This window comes from Podarcis cretensis (assembly GCF_951804945.1).
Source record: "Podarcis cretensis genome assembly, chromosome: 6".
Classification (NCBI taxonomy): Eukaryota; Metazoa; Chordata; class Lepidosauria; order Squamata; family Lacertidae; genus Podarcis; species Podarcis cretensis.
Genome location: NC_137175.1, coordinates 68,374,301 through 68,393,696, shown reverse-complemented (window position 1 = coordinate 68,393,696; position 19,396 = coordinate 68,374,301). Strand labels below are relative to the sequence as shown.

The window sequence follows — 19,396 nt, the reverse complement described above, 5'->3', positions numbered from 1 at the left end:
CCTTCCTGCAAACCAGTCAGGATGAATAAACATGTCATCTGGAAGTGCTCTTATTGTGAGCATTTATTCTCCTGTGGGCTTGTTGCAGCCAAAAAATGTCTACAGTCCAGTGCACCTACAATGGCTCCAGTGTAGTATAGTGGTTAAGAGCAGTGGACTCGTATTCTGGTGAACCGGGTTCGCTTCCCCGCTCCTCCACATGCAGCTGCTGGGTGACCTTGGGCTAGTCACACTTCTCTGAAGTCTCTCAGCCTCACTCACCTCACAGAGTGTTTGTTGTGGGTGAGGAAGGGAAAGGAGATTGTTAGCCACTTTGAGACTCCTTAGGCTAGTGATAAAGATCCTGGCTTGCACCACACTTGATAACCATAGTTTCCTGGTTCATACATAAAAGGAAACAATGCTTGATTTAACAATGGCATGCCAAGAAGGGAGGATAGAACAGATGGCACAGGAGCAAGCAAAGGTGAGATTTGTATATCTGAACCAGACCCATATAAGGACCACAAGCTACATCTAATCCCCCAGATGTTATCCTCTGATCCATTTCCTGATACATTTTAGTTATTCAAACACAGGTTTTTCACAAATTGTTCATTTAATGCATGAAGGGGAATAGGACCATGCTAACTATCCATGAGCCCACACTACCCAAAATCAGCACATTCACTTGAATGCATGAAAAGGATTGTGTAAGCTAATAATTAGAGAAAATGCTACTCTGGTGGTAAAGTGTTGGTAAAGTATTGGTAAAGTCCCAGGCAGGGACGCTATTTGGGTTCTGGGTGAGATTTCAAGCAGAAGAAGTTAAATACATTAACTACAACATACATATGCCTGTTAATTTTAGAGTAAATTGCAAAAACCAATCCATTTTGGAGCATTTTCTTCTTCTTTTACACTTCATCATAGCCAAAGATATGTGATCCTAAGGAACAATCCCACTTGGTCTAAAACATGGTGGGGGGACATTGTGTTGGGAGGTGAGAAGTAAGATTTCTTAAGAGTGGATGCCCTAGCAGCCTTAGAAAGTTAGTGAATAAACAACATCCCAGTTTGTGAAATAGCTATTACACCCACTTGAAATGTGGCGGAGTGGTTTCACAAAGCCTACACAGCTGATCAAAACCCTTCCTATCCTATAGATCCATATTTTTCCAAGATACACCAGAATCCTCTGGACTACATTTTCTTGAAGAAACAAGGTTCCATTTTTGGAGAAGCTGATGACAAATTTATGTACTTTTGGAAGAACGGACAATTTCTTCTGACCTTTTAGGTCCACACCTCTCCAATTTTCTCTCTTAAGTGCTTAGCAGGCCTGCTATCAGATAATGCTTGGGGTGACTTGGTGAATCACTTCTGAAAGAAGTACTATACTTTCTTGATGTTATAAAGACCCATGTTACAACTCCCTCCCTCAACAATCCAGAGAAGGCACATAAACGGCACCATTGATTTTTCCATCCACAATTCTCTGTCATCCACATTTGCAGAATATTGACAGGTTTAAAGGAGCATACCTCAAAGGCGTTTTCACAAGTGTTTCTCAGTCAAGCTAAATGGATTTCATGATGGAACAGCAACCTCTTGTTCTTGCTCCATTTTTAAGATAGATTTGGGATTTCTATTTCTGCCCATACCTACATATGACTCTAGCTTCCCCCAACCCAACCCAGCAATTATGCCTCTGTATTCAATAGCTGAGTGGCATGAAACAAAGGAAACTGTATTTAACAGTGCTTGGTATAGAGACAGGAACCATGACTGACTGACGCAGATGTGCCAGGAAGAGGCATAATGGAGGCTTGAATGTAAGTGGCCTCTTGATACTCTGGTGGCACATAGAGTACCAGAGTGGCCTTGATAGGTCAGGTTCCTGAGATCAAGATCTGTAGCTCCTGGCACTTCCTGGTTACTTTCCATTAGCATAAAGAACTAATGGTAGTGAGTGACATTCTGCTGCTTCTAGGACAACATGTGGGGCTGGAAGATGTCATAGGGTGGTAGAGTTGTAGGCATCTAGTCTAAGCCCTTGCAGTGAAATTTTTGCCAAACTTGGGGTTTGAACCCTGAGATTCAGTCTATGGACTAAGCTATCCGCTATCAACAAACGTGAAAAGGTGGTTCTCAAGAGCAATAACCGTTCATGGGCTGAGGCAGAGCCTTGGAGCCACCACCCCAAGAACAGCCCCATTGCTGCATACTTGAATGGGACAGGGAAGTGGAGAGGTTGTGTTCATGCAGGTACACTGGTGCAGCTAATATGGTAGAGCAGGTCCATCTGGTTTAGTAGCTATTCAGATTGGAGGGGCAGAATTTCCATGGAGTATCTATGTACAGGGTCTGCAGATTTTGTTCTACCCCTGGAGGGGAATGTCTGAAGAGGGCCAGACAGCCACCTGTTGGATGAACAATAGAATCACATGGCATGGCATAACGTTCTGCTGCCTTCAAAACTCAGAAAGATCCAAACTGCCCCACCCACGTGGGCAACCTCCATTCACTACAATGCTTGCTGTTCTGCGCACAGAGCTGCCACTCCTTTGGCGTGCATAGGAGGTCCAGGTGCAAGGAGGAGCACTGGATTGAGACAGCTAAAATCGTCTCTTCTAACTTCCTCTGCGTTGTTTCCATGACTTTCATGAAGTAACTTTGAAAAAATTATAGTTGCTTTTGTTAAACAACAACAAATATTTTCCTCCCCCTCTTTGAACATCGTCTCCTCCCTCCTCACAGAAGAACCCAATTAATTCTTGTTAGAGGAATCGGTACTATACTGGGGAGTCTCAGCAGATACTCATGAAAGAGTCTTAATCATTTTAATGCTGCAGTCATGTTATCCTTCCATTCTGTGCCAGCTGTGCAGCAGTCCATGCACACCTATAATTAAAGGAGCACTTTGCTGCAGTGAATGGCTAGCTATGTCCCTGTTTCCTTATTTAATCCAAAGAGATATGCGCTGCAACAGAGAGAAGACAACCGTTAAGGAACAAGGTTTTTAAAACCAGCGACATAAAAGGTTCCTGAAATGACAGGATATTACAGGGTGGGGGTGGGACTTGTTGAGAGAACAGTCTAGCTAGCATCTGTCAGATTATTATTTCCCCACCAGAGCACTATATGCATGACTCTGTAGTCAGTGGTGATGCAGAAGACTGTTCTTACCTATAAATGATTTTTTAAATGACAATAAAAGAAATACACTTTTCAAAAGTTTACATAATGGCACAGGTGAAGAGAAGCTGTCACTTATTATTTTGTGGGTCCCTACAGTCATTCCCCAATAACCTGAGAGTATTCATCCTGATTTGTTTGCACAATACTTGCAGGGATGTTACATGACATGCACTGCTTACTGAGAATTCATTCCGGTTTGTTTGTGGGGAGGCTAGATGACATTCTGTTGAACAATTGTGACCCCACACTTTCCAGTGCATTTTCTCCCCACTTTCCTTACCACCAAAAGTCTGGTTGTTTTTTGAAGTGAGTTTGTTGCACAAGAGTGACAAATCCACTTTAATTGTACACTATATGATTTTCCTTGTTCAATCCCACTCTTCGCTGGCAGCTTAAAAAGAATATGTTTTTATTTGGTAGTTTTCTGAGCTATTCCAACATAACAAAAGTCTCCCTCAGGAAATTTAAAAAACACTGTCTGTGAATCTCCAATTTTCAGACACTGTTCTACTTACCCCAGTGTTGAAAGTGTAAAGAGAAAAACTGAGCAAGTGGTAGATTGATTTGTATTTTTGTACATTTGCATGAAACATTTGTATTCAGAGATTACAAAGACGTGATTTGGTAAGAGGTCGAGTCATGCATTTACTGCTGCTTATTTCAAATAACAGTGGGACTTGATTATTATCAGGCCGTTCAAAATAATTAGTCATTGTTACTTTCTGGGAACACTGTCATTAAAAGTAGCAGCAGAGGACCAATTAAACCCCAAGTGGCTGTAGCTGGAAACAAAACAAGAAGGATGATCGCTCTCCTGATGGTGCTGGACACAGAGAAGTGAGAAAATGTCAAGGGTTTACATTAAAGATAAAACATTTCTCAGGACACTTGGAAATACAATTTATTTGCCTGGCAGAAACATCAGACATCATGTTGTTTTTAAATCGAGCAATGTCCTTCCCTCTGCACTGGTCCAGATACATACAGTTAAAACCTCTGGTGTTTAGCATTCGTGGTTTAGGACCAAAAAACAAATGGCTTGGCAAATAATGGAACACTTTGACACATGGGGATCAGCAATGGAACATGAGAATATAGGAATCTACGTTTATACATTGGTCCATGTAGCTCAGCTTTGTCTACACTGACTAGCAGTGCTCTCCAGGGTCTCAGATAGAATTCTCTCTCAGCGCTAATGGACTTGGCAGGGATTGAATGCGTCTTTAAGGAAGGCTTTAAAGAAGGATAATGTAGATAATGTTTTGAGGGTTTGTAGGATGCTCTTTATATTTAAGAGTAAGGGCTTTTGAGTGTCACATACTACTACTACGATTAGGATTAGGATTAGGATTATTTTATTTCTATGCCCAATAAAATATTAAAAACACAATAAAACATCAACCATGAAAAACTTCCCTGAACAGGGCTGTCTTCAGATATCTTCTAAAGGTTGTGCAGTGGTACCTTGGTAGTCAAACAGCTTGGTTCTGGAACAAATCGGCTCCCGAATACCGCAAACCCAGAAGTGAGTGTTCCAGTTTGCAAATGTTTTTTTGGAAGCCGAACATCCGACGCAACTTCCATGGCTTTCAATTGAGTGCAGGAAGTTCCTGCAGCCAATCGGAAGCCACACCTTGCTTTTCAAATGGTTTCAGGAGTTGAACGGACTACCGGAACAGATTAAGTTTGAGAACCAAAGTACCACTGTATAGTTACTGATCTCAATGACATCTGATGCGAGGGTGTTCCACAGGGCGGGTGCCACTACCAAGAAGGCCCTCTGCCTGGTTCCCTGTAGCTTCACATCTCACAGTGAGGGAAGCTCCAGAAGGCCTTTGAGGCTGGCCCATAATTCTTCTTTTCCTTGAGGATGAAAAAATTATGTCACTTGAGGCAATCAGTTGGAGATTGAAATAATTATCAGGGCTTGGATATTTGTAGAACATAAGATAGTCACTCAGTAATAGAAGTAGAACACCACAGCATAACAGAGCTGTGCAGGAGACACACACACCCCAGTGTCAGTCTCTGGAAATAGCCCTGGTGCCAGCCCCAGCCCACAAAACCACTCCAGAAGAATACCATGATTGATGGTGTCAAAAGTCACTGAGGAATCAGGGAGAACCAACAGAGTCGATCTCTCATTCTCTCTCTCTCCCAGTATAGGTCATCAACCATAGCAATCAAAACTGTCTGAGTGCTGAAACTGCACCCGCAGCCAAATTCAAATGGGCCAAGTGCTATTCTAGGCTGAAATAACAGAAGTATAGTGTCCAAATCAAGGGAAGTAATAGTACCACTCTATTCTGCCTTGGTCAGACCACAACTGCAATTCTGGGCACCACAATTTAAGAAGGATGTTGACAAGCTGGAACGTGTGTGCAGAGGAGGGCATCCAAGATGGTCAAAGATCTGGAAACCAAGCCTTATGAGGAACGGTTGAAGGAGCTGGGTATGTTTAGCCTGGAAAAGGGTAGACTGAGGGGAGATATGATAGCCGTCTTCAAATATTTCAAGGGCTGTGGCATGGAAGAGGGAACAAGCTTGTTTTCTCCTATTCTGGAGGGTAGAACTTGAACCAATGGCTTCAGCTTACAAGAAAGGAGAGTCTGACTAAACATCAGGGAAAACCTTCTGACAGTAGGAGCTTTTCAACAGTGGAACGGTCTCCCTCAGAAGGTTCTTGCTCCAGTTCTATGATTCTAAGATAAGCTGCTTTGTCCATGGACACTTAAAATTGCACATCCATCCCATTTTATTGTTTTCACAGTACTGCAAACCTGCCAAAAGAAAGACGTGACAGCCCCACTCTTCTCAGCTGCACACACTAGTTTAGAGTCAGAAGCATGGGAAATATCCCTGAAAAGAGCAAATAAAATGAAACAAGATGTTAGCCATGGAGGTCAAAGCACCACTGTGGGCAAGGCAGGGCAGTTGTTCCCATCCGCCACTGCAGATGTCTTTGGAACCAAATTTGGTAAAAAGCACCTGCATGTGTTGATCTGAAGGGATTGGGTGCTTTAAAAGTATGCTTTTGGTTCAAGCCAGTTTCAGTGCTCTGCCAGCAAAATCTAAGAACTTCAAGGCAATAAATGTAAACAAAGGTACAAGAAATGCATTTGCTTTATATGAAACACAACCCCCCCCCAAAAAAAATACTCTACATAAAACATAAAAGTGCTGTATTGGTTAGAATAATGATGTGATAAAAGATTTTTACTGCCAAAAGTATCAAAAAGGGCACACCTACCATATGTTCTTGTAGGAAAGTCTCCAGCAAATTTTAAAGCAGAAATGTGCCTCACTCGAAAATAAAAAAGGACAAGCAAGTGGAATTAAACTAAGGGGATGAAGCAAGAAGTTTTATTTTTCTTTTTAAGCAATTACAGGTCGCTTGGCAGTCTGTGCTGTGCCATGAAATAAAACCAGTTAATGGGACAGAACTGGTAGAAGCATTAGCTCCTGCGACTGGGATCTTTCTTGCATCTGGCAAGGCAGATCAAACCTGCGCAATGCCAAAATTTGGCATGCACCCCTGCCTCTTGCACTCTATTCTAAATAATAGTTGTGGCGTTCCCCTGGGGTTCCGCTCCCAGTATGATCAAACCGGTTGCTCTCCTCTAAATCCGCCTCTTTGTTCAGGTGCCTCCATATTGTCTCTGAAGTACAGTATTATTATTTTTTTACATTGAAAGTGCTTTACTGGCATTTTTCAGGCTCACAACCAACAAACACGCAATCCGGTCTTTTTTTTTATTATTGTTCCCTTTTTGCAAATGAGAAGCCTAGACTTGAGACATTATCCAAGTACACTCAGCACATTTATGGCTGGGCAGAGATTTACAAACCAAAGTCTGCCAAAGCAGAGTTCAACATTTCATCCAGTATGCAGCACTGGGATTTCATACTTTTCAGATATATTTTTTCCCCTCCTTAAAAGAAATTGCTAATTTCCTGCCCTGAATAGTACAGGAGCTCCAAGAGCAAGCATTTCTGAAAAGTGTCAATGTGTTACAGGATTTAAACCCTGCGATACTTCAATAACAGCTAATAAAATTACTTTTGTCAAAATCTTAACGTTTCAAATGGGAATTCCAGAATATATTTTGTGTGCAGCAAAAGATGCAGTTTTTCCTGTACAATCACTTTTATGAAGCATGTCTCTTTTAAAAAAAAATAAAAATGAACATCTTAGCTTATAAAAAAAAACTAGTTTTCAAAGGAATGCCTTGGACTAAATACTGCAGGTCTGGTTGTTGTTTTGTAATGCTGGAATGATATTTTCCCAAAAGTTAAAGCCCTGTGTACATAACATTTCCTGCCACAGTCCAGTTATTTTTGAGAGGTGGGCCATCCCTAGTACAGTCCTGGTCTTGTTACTGCCGAGGCGGTTGTCTAACCAAACATCGTATACTGGCAGGATTCATTAGCTGTAAACATCCCAAACTAACAGTTACATTCCTCTTAGGGCCAATTGATGTACTTTGTAAATAAAAAAATAAATACCAGCTCAAGAAAATCATGTGCACATGTTTTTCAGAAGATCTGGACACCCTCATTTCTGTATCAGATAATGCTTAATTGTTTAAATCTGTTTCAGTATTTTAACTTTTATCTGTTTTAAAGTATAGCTGTGGGGTTTTTTCCCTTGATATCCTTGTTTTACCTTTGCTTCGAGGGTTTTTTGTTGTTTTGTACAATCAAGAGATGAATAAAGTTTATGAAATAAATAAATAAATAGAAAGAAAGAAAAATATATCTGGTTGGCCTCTGCACATTGCACGGCACTTGTAAAAATGCAAGTTCAAGGTTCAAACTTTCAAGCGGGCATGTATGTGCAAAAGCAATCCTTCAAATCTACCCATCCCAAACCGTTGAGGGCTTTGAATACAAACATTAATACCTTGAATTGGGCCTGGTCCTAAATCAACAGTCGGTGCTGATCCTTCAACAACAGCAAGCAACACATCGGCTAATAATATACTGACAATATTTTACTATACTGTTTCAAAATATTGACTGTGGAAAGGCATTCTGCCTCCATTTCAGTGATCTTTGACAGTGACTTACCACTCCTACCATTCCTGTTCATGGAACATTTATCTGATCCTTATTAATCTGTGACTCCATGCACGTATTATATGTCTTCTGTTTATGAATTTTGAAACAGTAGAGTAAAATATTGTCACTATATTATTAGCTGACGTGTTGCTTGTTGTTCAGAGTGTTTTGCAACACAGGATTTTCTTTAGTGCTGATCTTTGAGCAGAAGTGTGATACGCTGACAGGATCTCCCTTCTTTTTCCCTCTTCTGCAGAAATTTTCTTTTAGATCAGGGCCGAAGAGTTGCTGTTTGGGAAAAATCTACACGGGCAGTAATAAAGCCTTTTCTTGCACACCTGCTCTTCTTTTTAAGATAAGTTAAAACTAATAAAAGGAAACATAATTATCTTTCCCCACTATATTATTCCTTTGGCTGAAAGGAGATGTCCATTGTTGCAAAAGTCTCACCACCTATCATAGTACAGGATCAAGTGATGGCTCGGGCATTCCTTGATTTCAGAATTCAGCCACATGAAACCAGTTAATCCCACATGATTCAACTGCAACAGCTGCCTTCATGAACAATGTCTTCTCCAACTTTTACAGTACACCAAGATCTTTTATTTGAAGGTTATAGCTCCCCTTAGTATTTTACCAGCACTTATTGATAGTGAATCATGCTCTCTTGAGAAGTGAAAGAAAGCAATGGTTGAAATTTCTCTGTGTAAAATATTTGTCTGTTATTTGACAAGAGAAAAACATTATTATTTTCATTTAAATGGTTTTTCTTTTTTCACAGAACCTTGAACAACTTTCTCAATAGAATATAGGACATAATATTCTTTCTTTCTTTTATCCAGACCTCAGCTGAAGTACTTTAACCAATTCAGAAACAATTGTCTACAAATTTGAGGTTGCAAGGAGCAGTCCAAGGGGGTAGACCAATTCCACCTTCATCCATGTTAACTCTAAATTGATAGATGCTACTTGAAAATACTCTAAACCAAAAAGCAAATGGCTGCAGTAGGTAATTCCTCATAATACTTCTCCCCACACCGGCTCTCTTTTTAATGCAGCCTTCCAAACGGCTTGATAGTCCGCTGCTTAACCTTCCCACCACCTTTTGGCTCATTCCCCCACAATTTTTTTGCTATTCTCACCGCGTCTGGTTGAAATGGTGAAGGCAGGTGCCTGCAAATCGGGAATGAACTAGGTGCGGACCAATAAATTTAAATGCAAGCCAGTGCGTTTGCCTCTCTAGAATGTGTTCTTGAATTCTTGCTTGGGTGGATGGAAGCTGGAGAGGCTGTTGAGATATAGGAAGCCTCTGGCTTTTTGGTGGCCACCATATAGCCTACTAAGGTTCACTGGATATCTTTTCAGTGCCAGCTAAAGATTTTTTTACTGCCCTTTCCAAAAAATATATTTTTGCAGGTATGCTGTTGCTGCATTTGTGCCCTGTTATTGAATTCATTGTTTGTACTCTGAGGATCCCAAATTCACAAAGAATTGCCTTTTAAAAAATATGCATGTTTCAGATGCAATTAACCTTCGCATGGGTCCAAATAATAGAAAGTAACAAAACACATTTGGCAACGATGCAGTGGCACTGCAGAAAATCTGAATCTGACCTACAATGCCCTGAAGTGATTACTGTAATAATCCTCACAGTTTAAACCTGCTGGATATCATATTTTTCCTTGTAATGATTTTAACCTGCAATCCTATACACAGTTGTCTGGGAGATACTCCCATTTAATTCAGCAAAGCTCGCATCTCAGGAAACATGTATACGATTGCCCTGTTAGTCATTGCTTCCAGTGTTCACAGTGTTTTCTTAAAATGACAGCCTTCCTATGATCATTCTCTTTGGCTGACCCAGCTATAATATTCCTGCATTATGGCTTTCCCCTTTTTTTTTCGCCTTATCCAGTTCTGCTATTAATTTGCAAGTGGTTCTGCTCCATACACTTGGCAGAAGTGTCCTTTTTCCACAGTGTACTTCTCCAGTTACTCTTTGATTTTTCTGGTTTATTTATTATACTAGCATGGTTTTCTCTTGCATTTGCCATGGTTGTTTCTCTTTCTTTTGTGCACTGTCTCTCTCTGGCTACAGACACGTCGATGTAATTCTGGGCCCCACTTCATCCAAAAAAAAAAAAAAAAGTTAATAAGCCTTGATAAAACCTGGGAGTTTTCACATAATAAAACAACAGCAACAGATTTTCTCAATAACCCAGATCCAAAGATATTTGTGTTTTCGTATTTGGCTTTTGTATCCTAGACATTAGCAAACCTTTTCCCAACTACCTCTTCTGGAAAGTCTAGAGGGAAACAATGGTATAAAACATCTTCCTTAACTGAAACTTTCAAGCTTCTAAAGGATAGCAGGGCAGAATGTGTGATGCACATCAATCCATACAGAAAAGACTTTTGTGGCATTCTGTGGACCAGAAATCATTTTGCAGTGGAGCAATGGGGATGCACAGGGCCAGCCCAACCACGAGGCGGGTTGAGGCCATTGCCTCAGGCGATAAATCCCTCCAGGCCACTGCCACTGCTGTGCTCTCTACCTTCCCCGCCCCCTCCGCCTGTGCCTGTGACATCCGGGGTATGACTGCCCAGTATAGGTGGGGTGAGTCATTTTGCCTCAAGTGACAAAATGCCTTGGCCTGCCCCAGGAATGCAAGAGCGGCAAGTAAATAATGACAGACACAAACTGTGGTTTGGATAGAATAAGGCCACAACTTTATTGATTACAGTGCAGCAGGTTTGGCCCAATGATATTGGGCATGAATCCATGTGATCAAACACCCATCTGCCTGCTGGTTACATACATGTAATGTATGTATGCAATAGATCAGGGTTTCCCAAACTTGGGTCTCCAGCTGCTGTTGGACTACAACTCCCATCATCCCTAGCTAGCAGGACCAGAGGTCAGGGATGATGGGAATTGTAGTCTAAAAACAGCTGGATATCCAAGGTTGGGAAACCCTGAAATAGAGGGTGGGAGAGTGGGAAGCTCTGCTGAAGCCTGGGGTAGGGTGGTTTGGCGCACCTGCTTTTTGTGCTGCAGAGGCGGGCCAGACCTCAGTAATATTCACTCTGGTCCACCTATGGAGCCCCACCGCCTCTGGGAGCACACCAATGAAGCTGGTTGGCTTCCCACAAGCTCAGAGTTTCCACGTCCCACACACATGGTAGCATGATGTTTTGCACCACACAGAAGACTCTGGAGAATTCCCTATCTCCCACCACCATGCCATGACTGCAAGGACCATTTCTGGAAAGGTAGGAATGGCAATTTCAGTTGTGCCGCAACAGATGTGTATAGTTCACCCTCTTGTAACTGTACATGTGTCAGTTTGGCTTCAAATGACACTTTCCTCTTGCAAATGCAGGTTGCAGGTCAGTTAGACAGTATGCAACTGTTCTGTACGTGGTGCTAAGTGTAACTGCCTGGCCCATGCTTAAACTATTCATATGCTTGGTTGCTTGGATACAACTAGACTCCAGAGAATTCATTTAAATCCACAAACCATTCAATAGCACCCTCAAATCTCTCTTGCAGATGAAAACAGGTCCCCTCCCCCCAAAAAAAAAACTAGGTTCATCTTCAAATTATTTTTTCTGCAATACTTTAATCAATTAAATCACAGATGGAATAGTAACTGCTAATATTGTAAACTGTTCATCATATCTTATAAGCTATTCCCATAGTCACCCGAAAAGTGTCTTTCAAAGACTGTAGTAAAAATTTGGTTTCATGGGCACAGATAAGATGAAAAAGCCAAGCTGACGGTTGAGGGTACCTAACAACCTGGCAATCTTAATATTTCATCAGCATGCGTTGACATGGCATAATTTTGTTCTGTTTTAGGCATGCTCTTGATTGATTATTATGAAGAAGCCCTGTTCATCTTTTAACTTGGGCAATATTATTAGTTCATTACAATTGCAAATGCTTCCACTCTTTGGGCAATAAAAGTACCTCTTTGTATAATTAAGAGAACATATAAATGAATCAGTTGATGCACTGACGGTTTTATGTTTTCAGTAAAGCAACAATCTACTTGCATATTTCCCTAAACTTTCAAATTATGACTGTTAGGAGGAAATTATGGAGGTGTTAACCATATACTTTCCCTTGAACAAAAGCCTTTGCTTTCATAAAATGCTAGCTGGGGTGAGATGTATTCTGGACTGAAAACCCAGGGGGGGCATAGGGGAACTTCTTGCCCTCCTCTGCATCGTGTCCCATGCACCTGCAATTTACAGCGGGGAGCTGCCATTGAAGTGAATGGAAGAAAAGGCTTGCACTCAGCAGCAGACAAAGTGAAAAAGGTAACATGTGATCTGTACTAGGCAACTAAATATTGCTTATTATCCCATCACTCTTTTTTAGATAGTCTGAAACTCCTTTGACATATTCAAATTTAATGATAGCTGAGATTAGAAATGCACTGAAAAGGGACCTAATCCTGGCACTGCATTAAAATTTATTTGTTATGGCCTAAGAGAGACAGAGACAAGCTCTTCTCTGGAGTGCACCGTTTTGAAAGCTGAAGCATTCAAAGTTCTGAGCCACAGACATAATGAAGGTCAGATTACAACCCTGCTTTCTTCATCACCTTGACCCAGAAGACACAAACAGCACCAATAAAGTGATGTCACTTGCTGACAATAGGAAACTGCAGCTGACAGGCAATAAGAGTCTAGGGCAATAAAAAAAAACTGTAAGGACCTCAGACTTATAAGGATTACATTAAAACAAAGAAATGTGGATCGATGTAAATTAGAAAATACTGAGAGACAGAAAGCAGGAACTGAACGCAGGATGCATGTACATGTTCATGCTTATATAAAAACCAATGGGATCCAATGCCAGAGCAGACTAGAATGAATAAACACTATTTTTCCAAACCAGGGAAAGGGAGGTGGGTGAGAAGCAAAAATAAATAAAAAGTTTTATAGTCTGTAACATATAAATGAGCACACCACAGAAAGAGAGAGAACAACAACAAAAATTGTTGGTTTTCAAGGGTGTCAATTTGAATAACATATTGGGAGTGGGGCTGCTGCTGAGCCTGTAATGCTATTAGCCTGAATTAATACTTGCAAGAAAGAGTCACTGGTGCTGTGTTTTGAGATGGGAGCCTGACAGATATGTTCACACAGGAATACTTGAAGTGGCAAATGCCTGGGGCAGAGCAGGGTGGAGTTTACATATTTTAGGTGGGTTTAGTAGACAGCCATCATTTCTAGCAGCCAGCGAGCTCTGACTATGACTTCCTCCTCCACTGAGGCACAAGAAGTCTTCGCCTGTTGTACCTTCTGCCTTGCAGGATGGTGGAGTTCATAGGGGAGCATGTGAAGAGGACATGTGTGAGTTTGGTGCTATTTTGAAAGAGGCACTCCAAAAGTTGCTGGCAGCTTTTTACAAATTTAGTACACTTCTGTGGCAGAGAATGCTAGAGAATTTTCCTACTGGCCACCAGAATTAAAATGCCTGCCTGCTCCTCTTCAGCAACCTGACCACTATAACTGTAGACTTCTGGTGAAGATATACTTCTGCATAAAACGTAGTCGCAAGTGAAAGTGTCATGTAGGTAAGACTCGCACAATCCATACTGCATTTGAAGACACAATGCTGGTTCCCCCAAGTGGTTGGAAGCCTAACAGGAGAGTCCAAAAAGTTGGTATTCATAAGGCTTGGTATTCTCTAGTAACTGATTGCTACTGCCATTTTAAGCATTTTTTGCCCTCTGGCCTCTCTATATTCCTGCAATGTAGATTCCTGGCACAGTAACTATTTCAAAATGCAGTCATAGAGCAGGGGGTTTGTGTGCCGGTGACTCCTCGTGTAATTCTGCTCATTTATCTCTCTTTCTGACCTAGGATTCTTACAAATGTACACCTCAGATCATAAAAAGCAAACCCTAGAAGTCATTTAGAAAATATGGTTTGTTTATTTAGCATCCAAATACAAAAGAACATTGCAAAGATACAGCATTTGCACAAGTTAAGTTGAAACTCTTTTCGGTTTTGCTCAAGTGAGACATTTGGCTCATATGAAGTTACTGTTTGTGAAACAAATTTTAATTATTGGCTCCAGTCATCCTTCTGGACTGCTTAGAACTCAACCTGAAGGGCAGAAAACAATAAAAAGCACAGCCCAACTTTATGGAACACAAAACACACAAAACAAAAGTAATTAACAGAATTATGTGAACTTAAAGTGAAGCACTGCATAACAAACTCAGCATATTATGAGAGAGAGGAGGGGGCAGGAGAGGCTGGAATTGAAGTTGGCAGGACTCATCCATATAAGCAGAAGTCCTACCAACTTTAATTCCAATCATGTTTTAAGCAAAACATATTAAATTGCATATTCGCCTTCCCCTTGTGTCAGATCTATAGGACTATAGCTTTGTAGTGACTTTTAACAGTTTTTATAATGTATTCAAGTGGACTTCATCTCCATGCTGTGGACCCTCCTCAAATTGTTTGATTTCTTGCATAAATCACACAGATAAATCTCTGCATAACATTAAATCAGTTGTCCTTCCCTGTTCTAGGCACTGTTGTGATAAAAAGCATCTTGTTTAAATCATTTCAGTATTTTCATTTTTAGAGTCTCTGCCTTCACGGGAATTTGCTGTTCATTTATCCAAGTTTTTTTGGAGTGTCCACACAACTTTTTCAGCATCAAATGCCGGCTCTTTTTTTCTGTTAATTTGGATTCATCCATTTTAAGGAAATCCAATAATAATTATTTTTTTAAACCTGCTGCCAAGCCCCCCTCTGGGAGCACCCAGAGTCTCAGTTTACTGGCTTCACACTTCTGTTTCATTTCTGTGGTGTCAAAGACAGGTTAAGCTTCTGGCATAAGACAACCACCTTAACAGCTTCAGGGGGACGGGGGACGGAAGAAGTTTTCTACTTCCAATCTCTTTCCATCATTCCAAGAAGCCTGTTCACTAGTAGCAAAGTTTTATTTGCAAGATTCATCTCTTATGTGACTAAACATCCTTTATTAGTAAACAGCCTTTTCTCTATATGCTCAGGATTAGCAATATTTCATTTTGCCGAATAAGAGATGTGTGCTGCTCAAAGGTTTCTGTAGACTCAAAGAGATGCATTCTAATTAAAGCTCAGCATCCTGTATCATTTCTCTCATCTTCTTTCTTTTTCAATCATTGGCACATTAGCAATTCCTCAATATTCCAAGATTTACAAAAACTACATATACATATATATATATTAAAAAACCAAAGGTTAATCTTAAGGATATTTACACCATTATTGCAGCATCATCACATGAATAAATAGTTACAAATTACTTTTGCTTTTTTAAAGCGACCAACGTATCTTCCATGCAACAGTGCAACTCGAATAATCAAAATCACCTACAGAGCAGTCCCACCCATTTCCTAGGAACCTCCCCTGTATCCGACTTGTCCAAAATAAATGGGCATAGCAAAAAACAGGTTGTTTTGTGGAACTCTATGGTAGAGCATACCACACCTGGCTTAGATATTTCACTTTGATACCCTTCACTAGTAAAGCCTCAAAACATTTGTGAAGCTTCCCAAAAGCATAAGGTTTTCTTTACTTTTCTAACACGTAAGAACAACAAAAAAGATTCAAATTTAAGGCCGGGGGGGTTTCCGCACTGTTCCCAGAGCATTTTGTACTAATACATTCATCTGAGCCCACTCATCCACAGGACTAACAAATGGAAAAAAGATTTCTTTCTCCTAAGTGACACTAAAACTGAACTTTAATTTGGGATGTGTCACTTTCAATGGCATTGATACAGAAAGGGAATCTAGAAGGCATTGTAAAATGAGAAGTACATTCCATCCATAGTTGTTTTTTTTTCCATTTGATTTACAGAAGTGGGAAATGCCAAAACTGCTTTAAAAATCATTTGTGAAAGTGCCAAAGTTCTGAGACTCGTATCCATAATAACAACACCATAAAACATGGTGAAAAAATTCATCTGCCTGCTTATACAGTAGCATAAATATGAAGTTATCTTATCCTGAGTCAGACTAATAGTCCATATATCTCAGTACCGGTAGCAGCTGTCAGTTTCTTAGACATTCCCAGCTTTCCCAAAATCCCAATTAAGTCCCAAGGGCTTACGAAGTGCAAAACATACACTCCACCAATGATGGCCTTTCCTCTACCCTCACAGTCTCAAAGTACTGTTTTGGGGAAGAAAATGCTGGATATGCAGCATTGTACCCACTGGAGTAATTGGAAAAGAATAATAGACACAAGGTGTATATTTTTTTCAATGAAATTTTGCTCAGGTTCACCAGGTACTGGCACCATGTCTTCCAACACACTCCATTTTCATGGGATAGTCAACCTGCCCTCTTCTTTAACCACTAGCCATATTCATTTATATAAGTAAATATGCAGAGAAAACTGCTTTGCAAAGTATTTCAGATTAAGTGCTCATATGAGCCTAAAGCTTCATGAGTGCAGTCTTGAACTCAACTTTATTTTAAAGGAATTTGTATCGGCATTAAATAACAGCTTACTTCATCCAAATTTCTGCACATTCAGATGCTTTCCATATTCCATGCCATGTCTATAGATATATGCTTTGCACAAGCTGATACTGTGCTCCAACAAAGTTTTCTGATGCTCATTAAAGCCGTCCTTGCATCGCGTCACCAATGGCTCCCCACACATCAAAGACGAACTCATCTGGAAATGCAAAGTCTCCTAAAGCTTCATCGAGGGCAATGGCGAACTCATCTGGGTTGTTCTTGCCTTTCCCAGCTTCTACCATCGTTGCAGCTAAAAGGAAAAAAGGGAGAGCAGTTAGTTACCTACTGCATTTTTCAGAGACACAAATATGAAATAGAGTGATTACTTATAGATGACCTGCTGGGGGGAAAAATTGCAACCTGGTGGAAAATGCAAATTAAAAAAAAAATTAAGGGAGAACATTCATCAAGTTTCTAATAGTTTAGAAGGACAAGTTCTGGTGGAAGTCCATGAAACATGTCTTAAGGGCATGCTTTCTTAAGATGTGGTAACTGACTTCCTACATACCCATGCCAATGCTCAGAGTAAACTTGTATAGGATCAGGCTGGAAAGTGTTTTAAGGAAGGGCATAGCTCATTGGGCAAAAAAATCCTGCATTGTAGAGGGTTGGACTAGATAAGCCTTCAGGGTCCCTTCCAGCTCTACAATTCGACACACATCAAATGACACACATGCACACAAAATAGTTTAGATTCAAAGGTGCCCTTTCACTCTGGCCAGAAACAGCCCTTCGCTAACAGAGGGAATGTTCCTGGCCAGAAACCAACGCATGTAAGGAAAGTGCAGGGAAGTTCTTCCATTAGCATAAGCTGTTACACAAATTCTGCTCTAGCTCTTTTAAAGCCTTTTTTATTATTGCTCACTGGAGTTTATATGCTAACACCTGTAACTTCCTTATGCTCCTGGCACTGTAACCCAACCCTGGACTGGAGCTGCACCAGAGAAGGTCTTTCACGAGCACTTGCAGAAAAGTTGGTGAAACCTCATTAAATCGTTATTCTTCTTCTGCTTGTGGTTCTCTGGATCCAAATCAATGTGTGCAAGAGAATGAACTGTGCAGTGAATTAAAAAGCTTAAGGTAATATGTCTAGTATTGAAGTATCATTAGAAAGCAATCTTAGAAACCATTGCATTTGAGTCAAACATACTGTATTACGTTTGTCAGAATGAAAACATTAGAGTTCAGCTCAGATTTTGACCCCAAAAAGCCCACAGTTCTAGTGACCACCACATTTTTAGTAGTGAATAAATTGTTTTATTAAGAGGTTTTTCTAGTTACACTTCTATATTTTGAGTGTCACATTTATATAGCATCAAAAGTTTGCTGGTATTCAGTGATCATGTACTGACCCCTAGTGCTCACTGCAAAGGACTGCTATATTGTATAATGTTAGAAGCTTTTACACGTTAACGTTTATATTTTTAAAATATATATTTTCTAGTACTGTACAAATATTGTGATGTTTCAAGTGCAATTCTACACACATTTACAGGATCATGGGTGCATTTGATGAGAGCAGGAGCTGGTTCTTAAGGAAAAACCTCTGCTCATACAAGTAACCTACCTCTGTGAACATCAAAGGGAGAGACTTTCAAGAGATCCAGGACCCTCTTAGAAAACCTTCCATAAAGTTAAGGTAATTTAAAAAAAAAAAACCACATACTCCATCTGTGGGCCAAAACCCATGCAACAGATTCACCATTACAGTGTTAAACATACCAGTTCTTCTGATCTAGTTATAAAGTTGCCGTTTGCATTTTTTCACGAGAAATTCTTTTCAGCATCCCAAGTGCAAGCTAAGTTGCATTTGCTTATAGCACAGTCCTAAGTACCATGGGTTTCAGTGGGATTTACTTCCAAGCAAAGTGTGCCTAGAGTAGTTGCAAGGAAGTTACATGCAAAATGTGCCCCAAACAGGCACCTTTTACTAAAAACATTTTTTTATTAATTACAGTGTTAAGGTCCATTTTCAGAAAGGTACACATGTCACCTTTAGATCCCGGCTGGTTGAGCCAGTGGGTTCACAGTTCAAAAGAAGATGCCACATGTTTTAAACATTTGCAGCCGCTGAGTATCTAGTGTAATATCAAAAAATATGTGCATTTTTTAATTTGTGATTGATCTGCATGTCACTCAAATAGCAAAGAGTTCTCACTCAGCTATATTGTAAACTTCTATGCCTCAAATGACTTTGCAGGGATCATCATTTAGTGGACATTGAAAGCCTATGTTACCTAAGAGTAAACTCCTTTTCTGAAATGAGCACAGTGGGGATGAGGAAGTGTTAATCTTTTCCCTATTGAGTGCATTTCACAGTCCTAGTGATTAGGCTAATTTAGCATGAGTAATACAAATGAAATTCCTAACTGAACAGTAATCGGTGTTATTGGAACGAATCCACTTTTCACTTTTCATTTCGCTGAGTGATTAATCATATCTGCCGTCATGGGCTTGTATCCAACAGTGAAAGGAATCCTGCTAACGGGGGGGGGGGGATTCATCAGCGGAAGGGGGAGGTAGTCCATTTTTGGCACTCCCCATGGTAGTGCCCTCTGCCCCCCACATCTAAATCTGCTCTAGAGGGTTGGGAGGGGTCCTCAAAA

At 40.4% G+C, this 19,396-nt stretch overlaps 1 protein-coding gene across 4 annotated transcripts in view; it reads right to left on the bottom strand.

Annotated features, from left to right (window-relative positions):
* GIPC2 (GIPC PDZ domain containing family member 2) overlaps nt 1–19,396 on the bottom strand; it is a 56,787-nt gene that overhangs the window by 21,049 nt on the left and 16,342 nt on the right. For 2 of the 4 annotated variants that reach the window (XM_079982061.1, XM_079982062.1), the window contains exon 6: nt 14,170–17,040. In XM_079982061.1, coding sequence (XP_079838187.1) covers nt 16,889–17,040 — 152 coding nt within the window. In that variant the 3' untranslated portion in view covers nt 14,170–16,888. Of the gene's footprint in view, nt 1–11,031; nt 12,939–14,169; nt 17,041–19,396 lie in introns of those variants that run through there. The other 2 variants (XR_013840306.1, XR_013840305.1) reach the window with 2 other exon arrangements.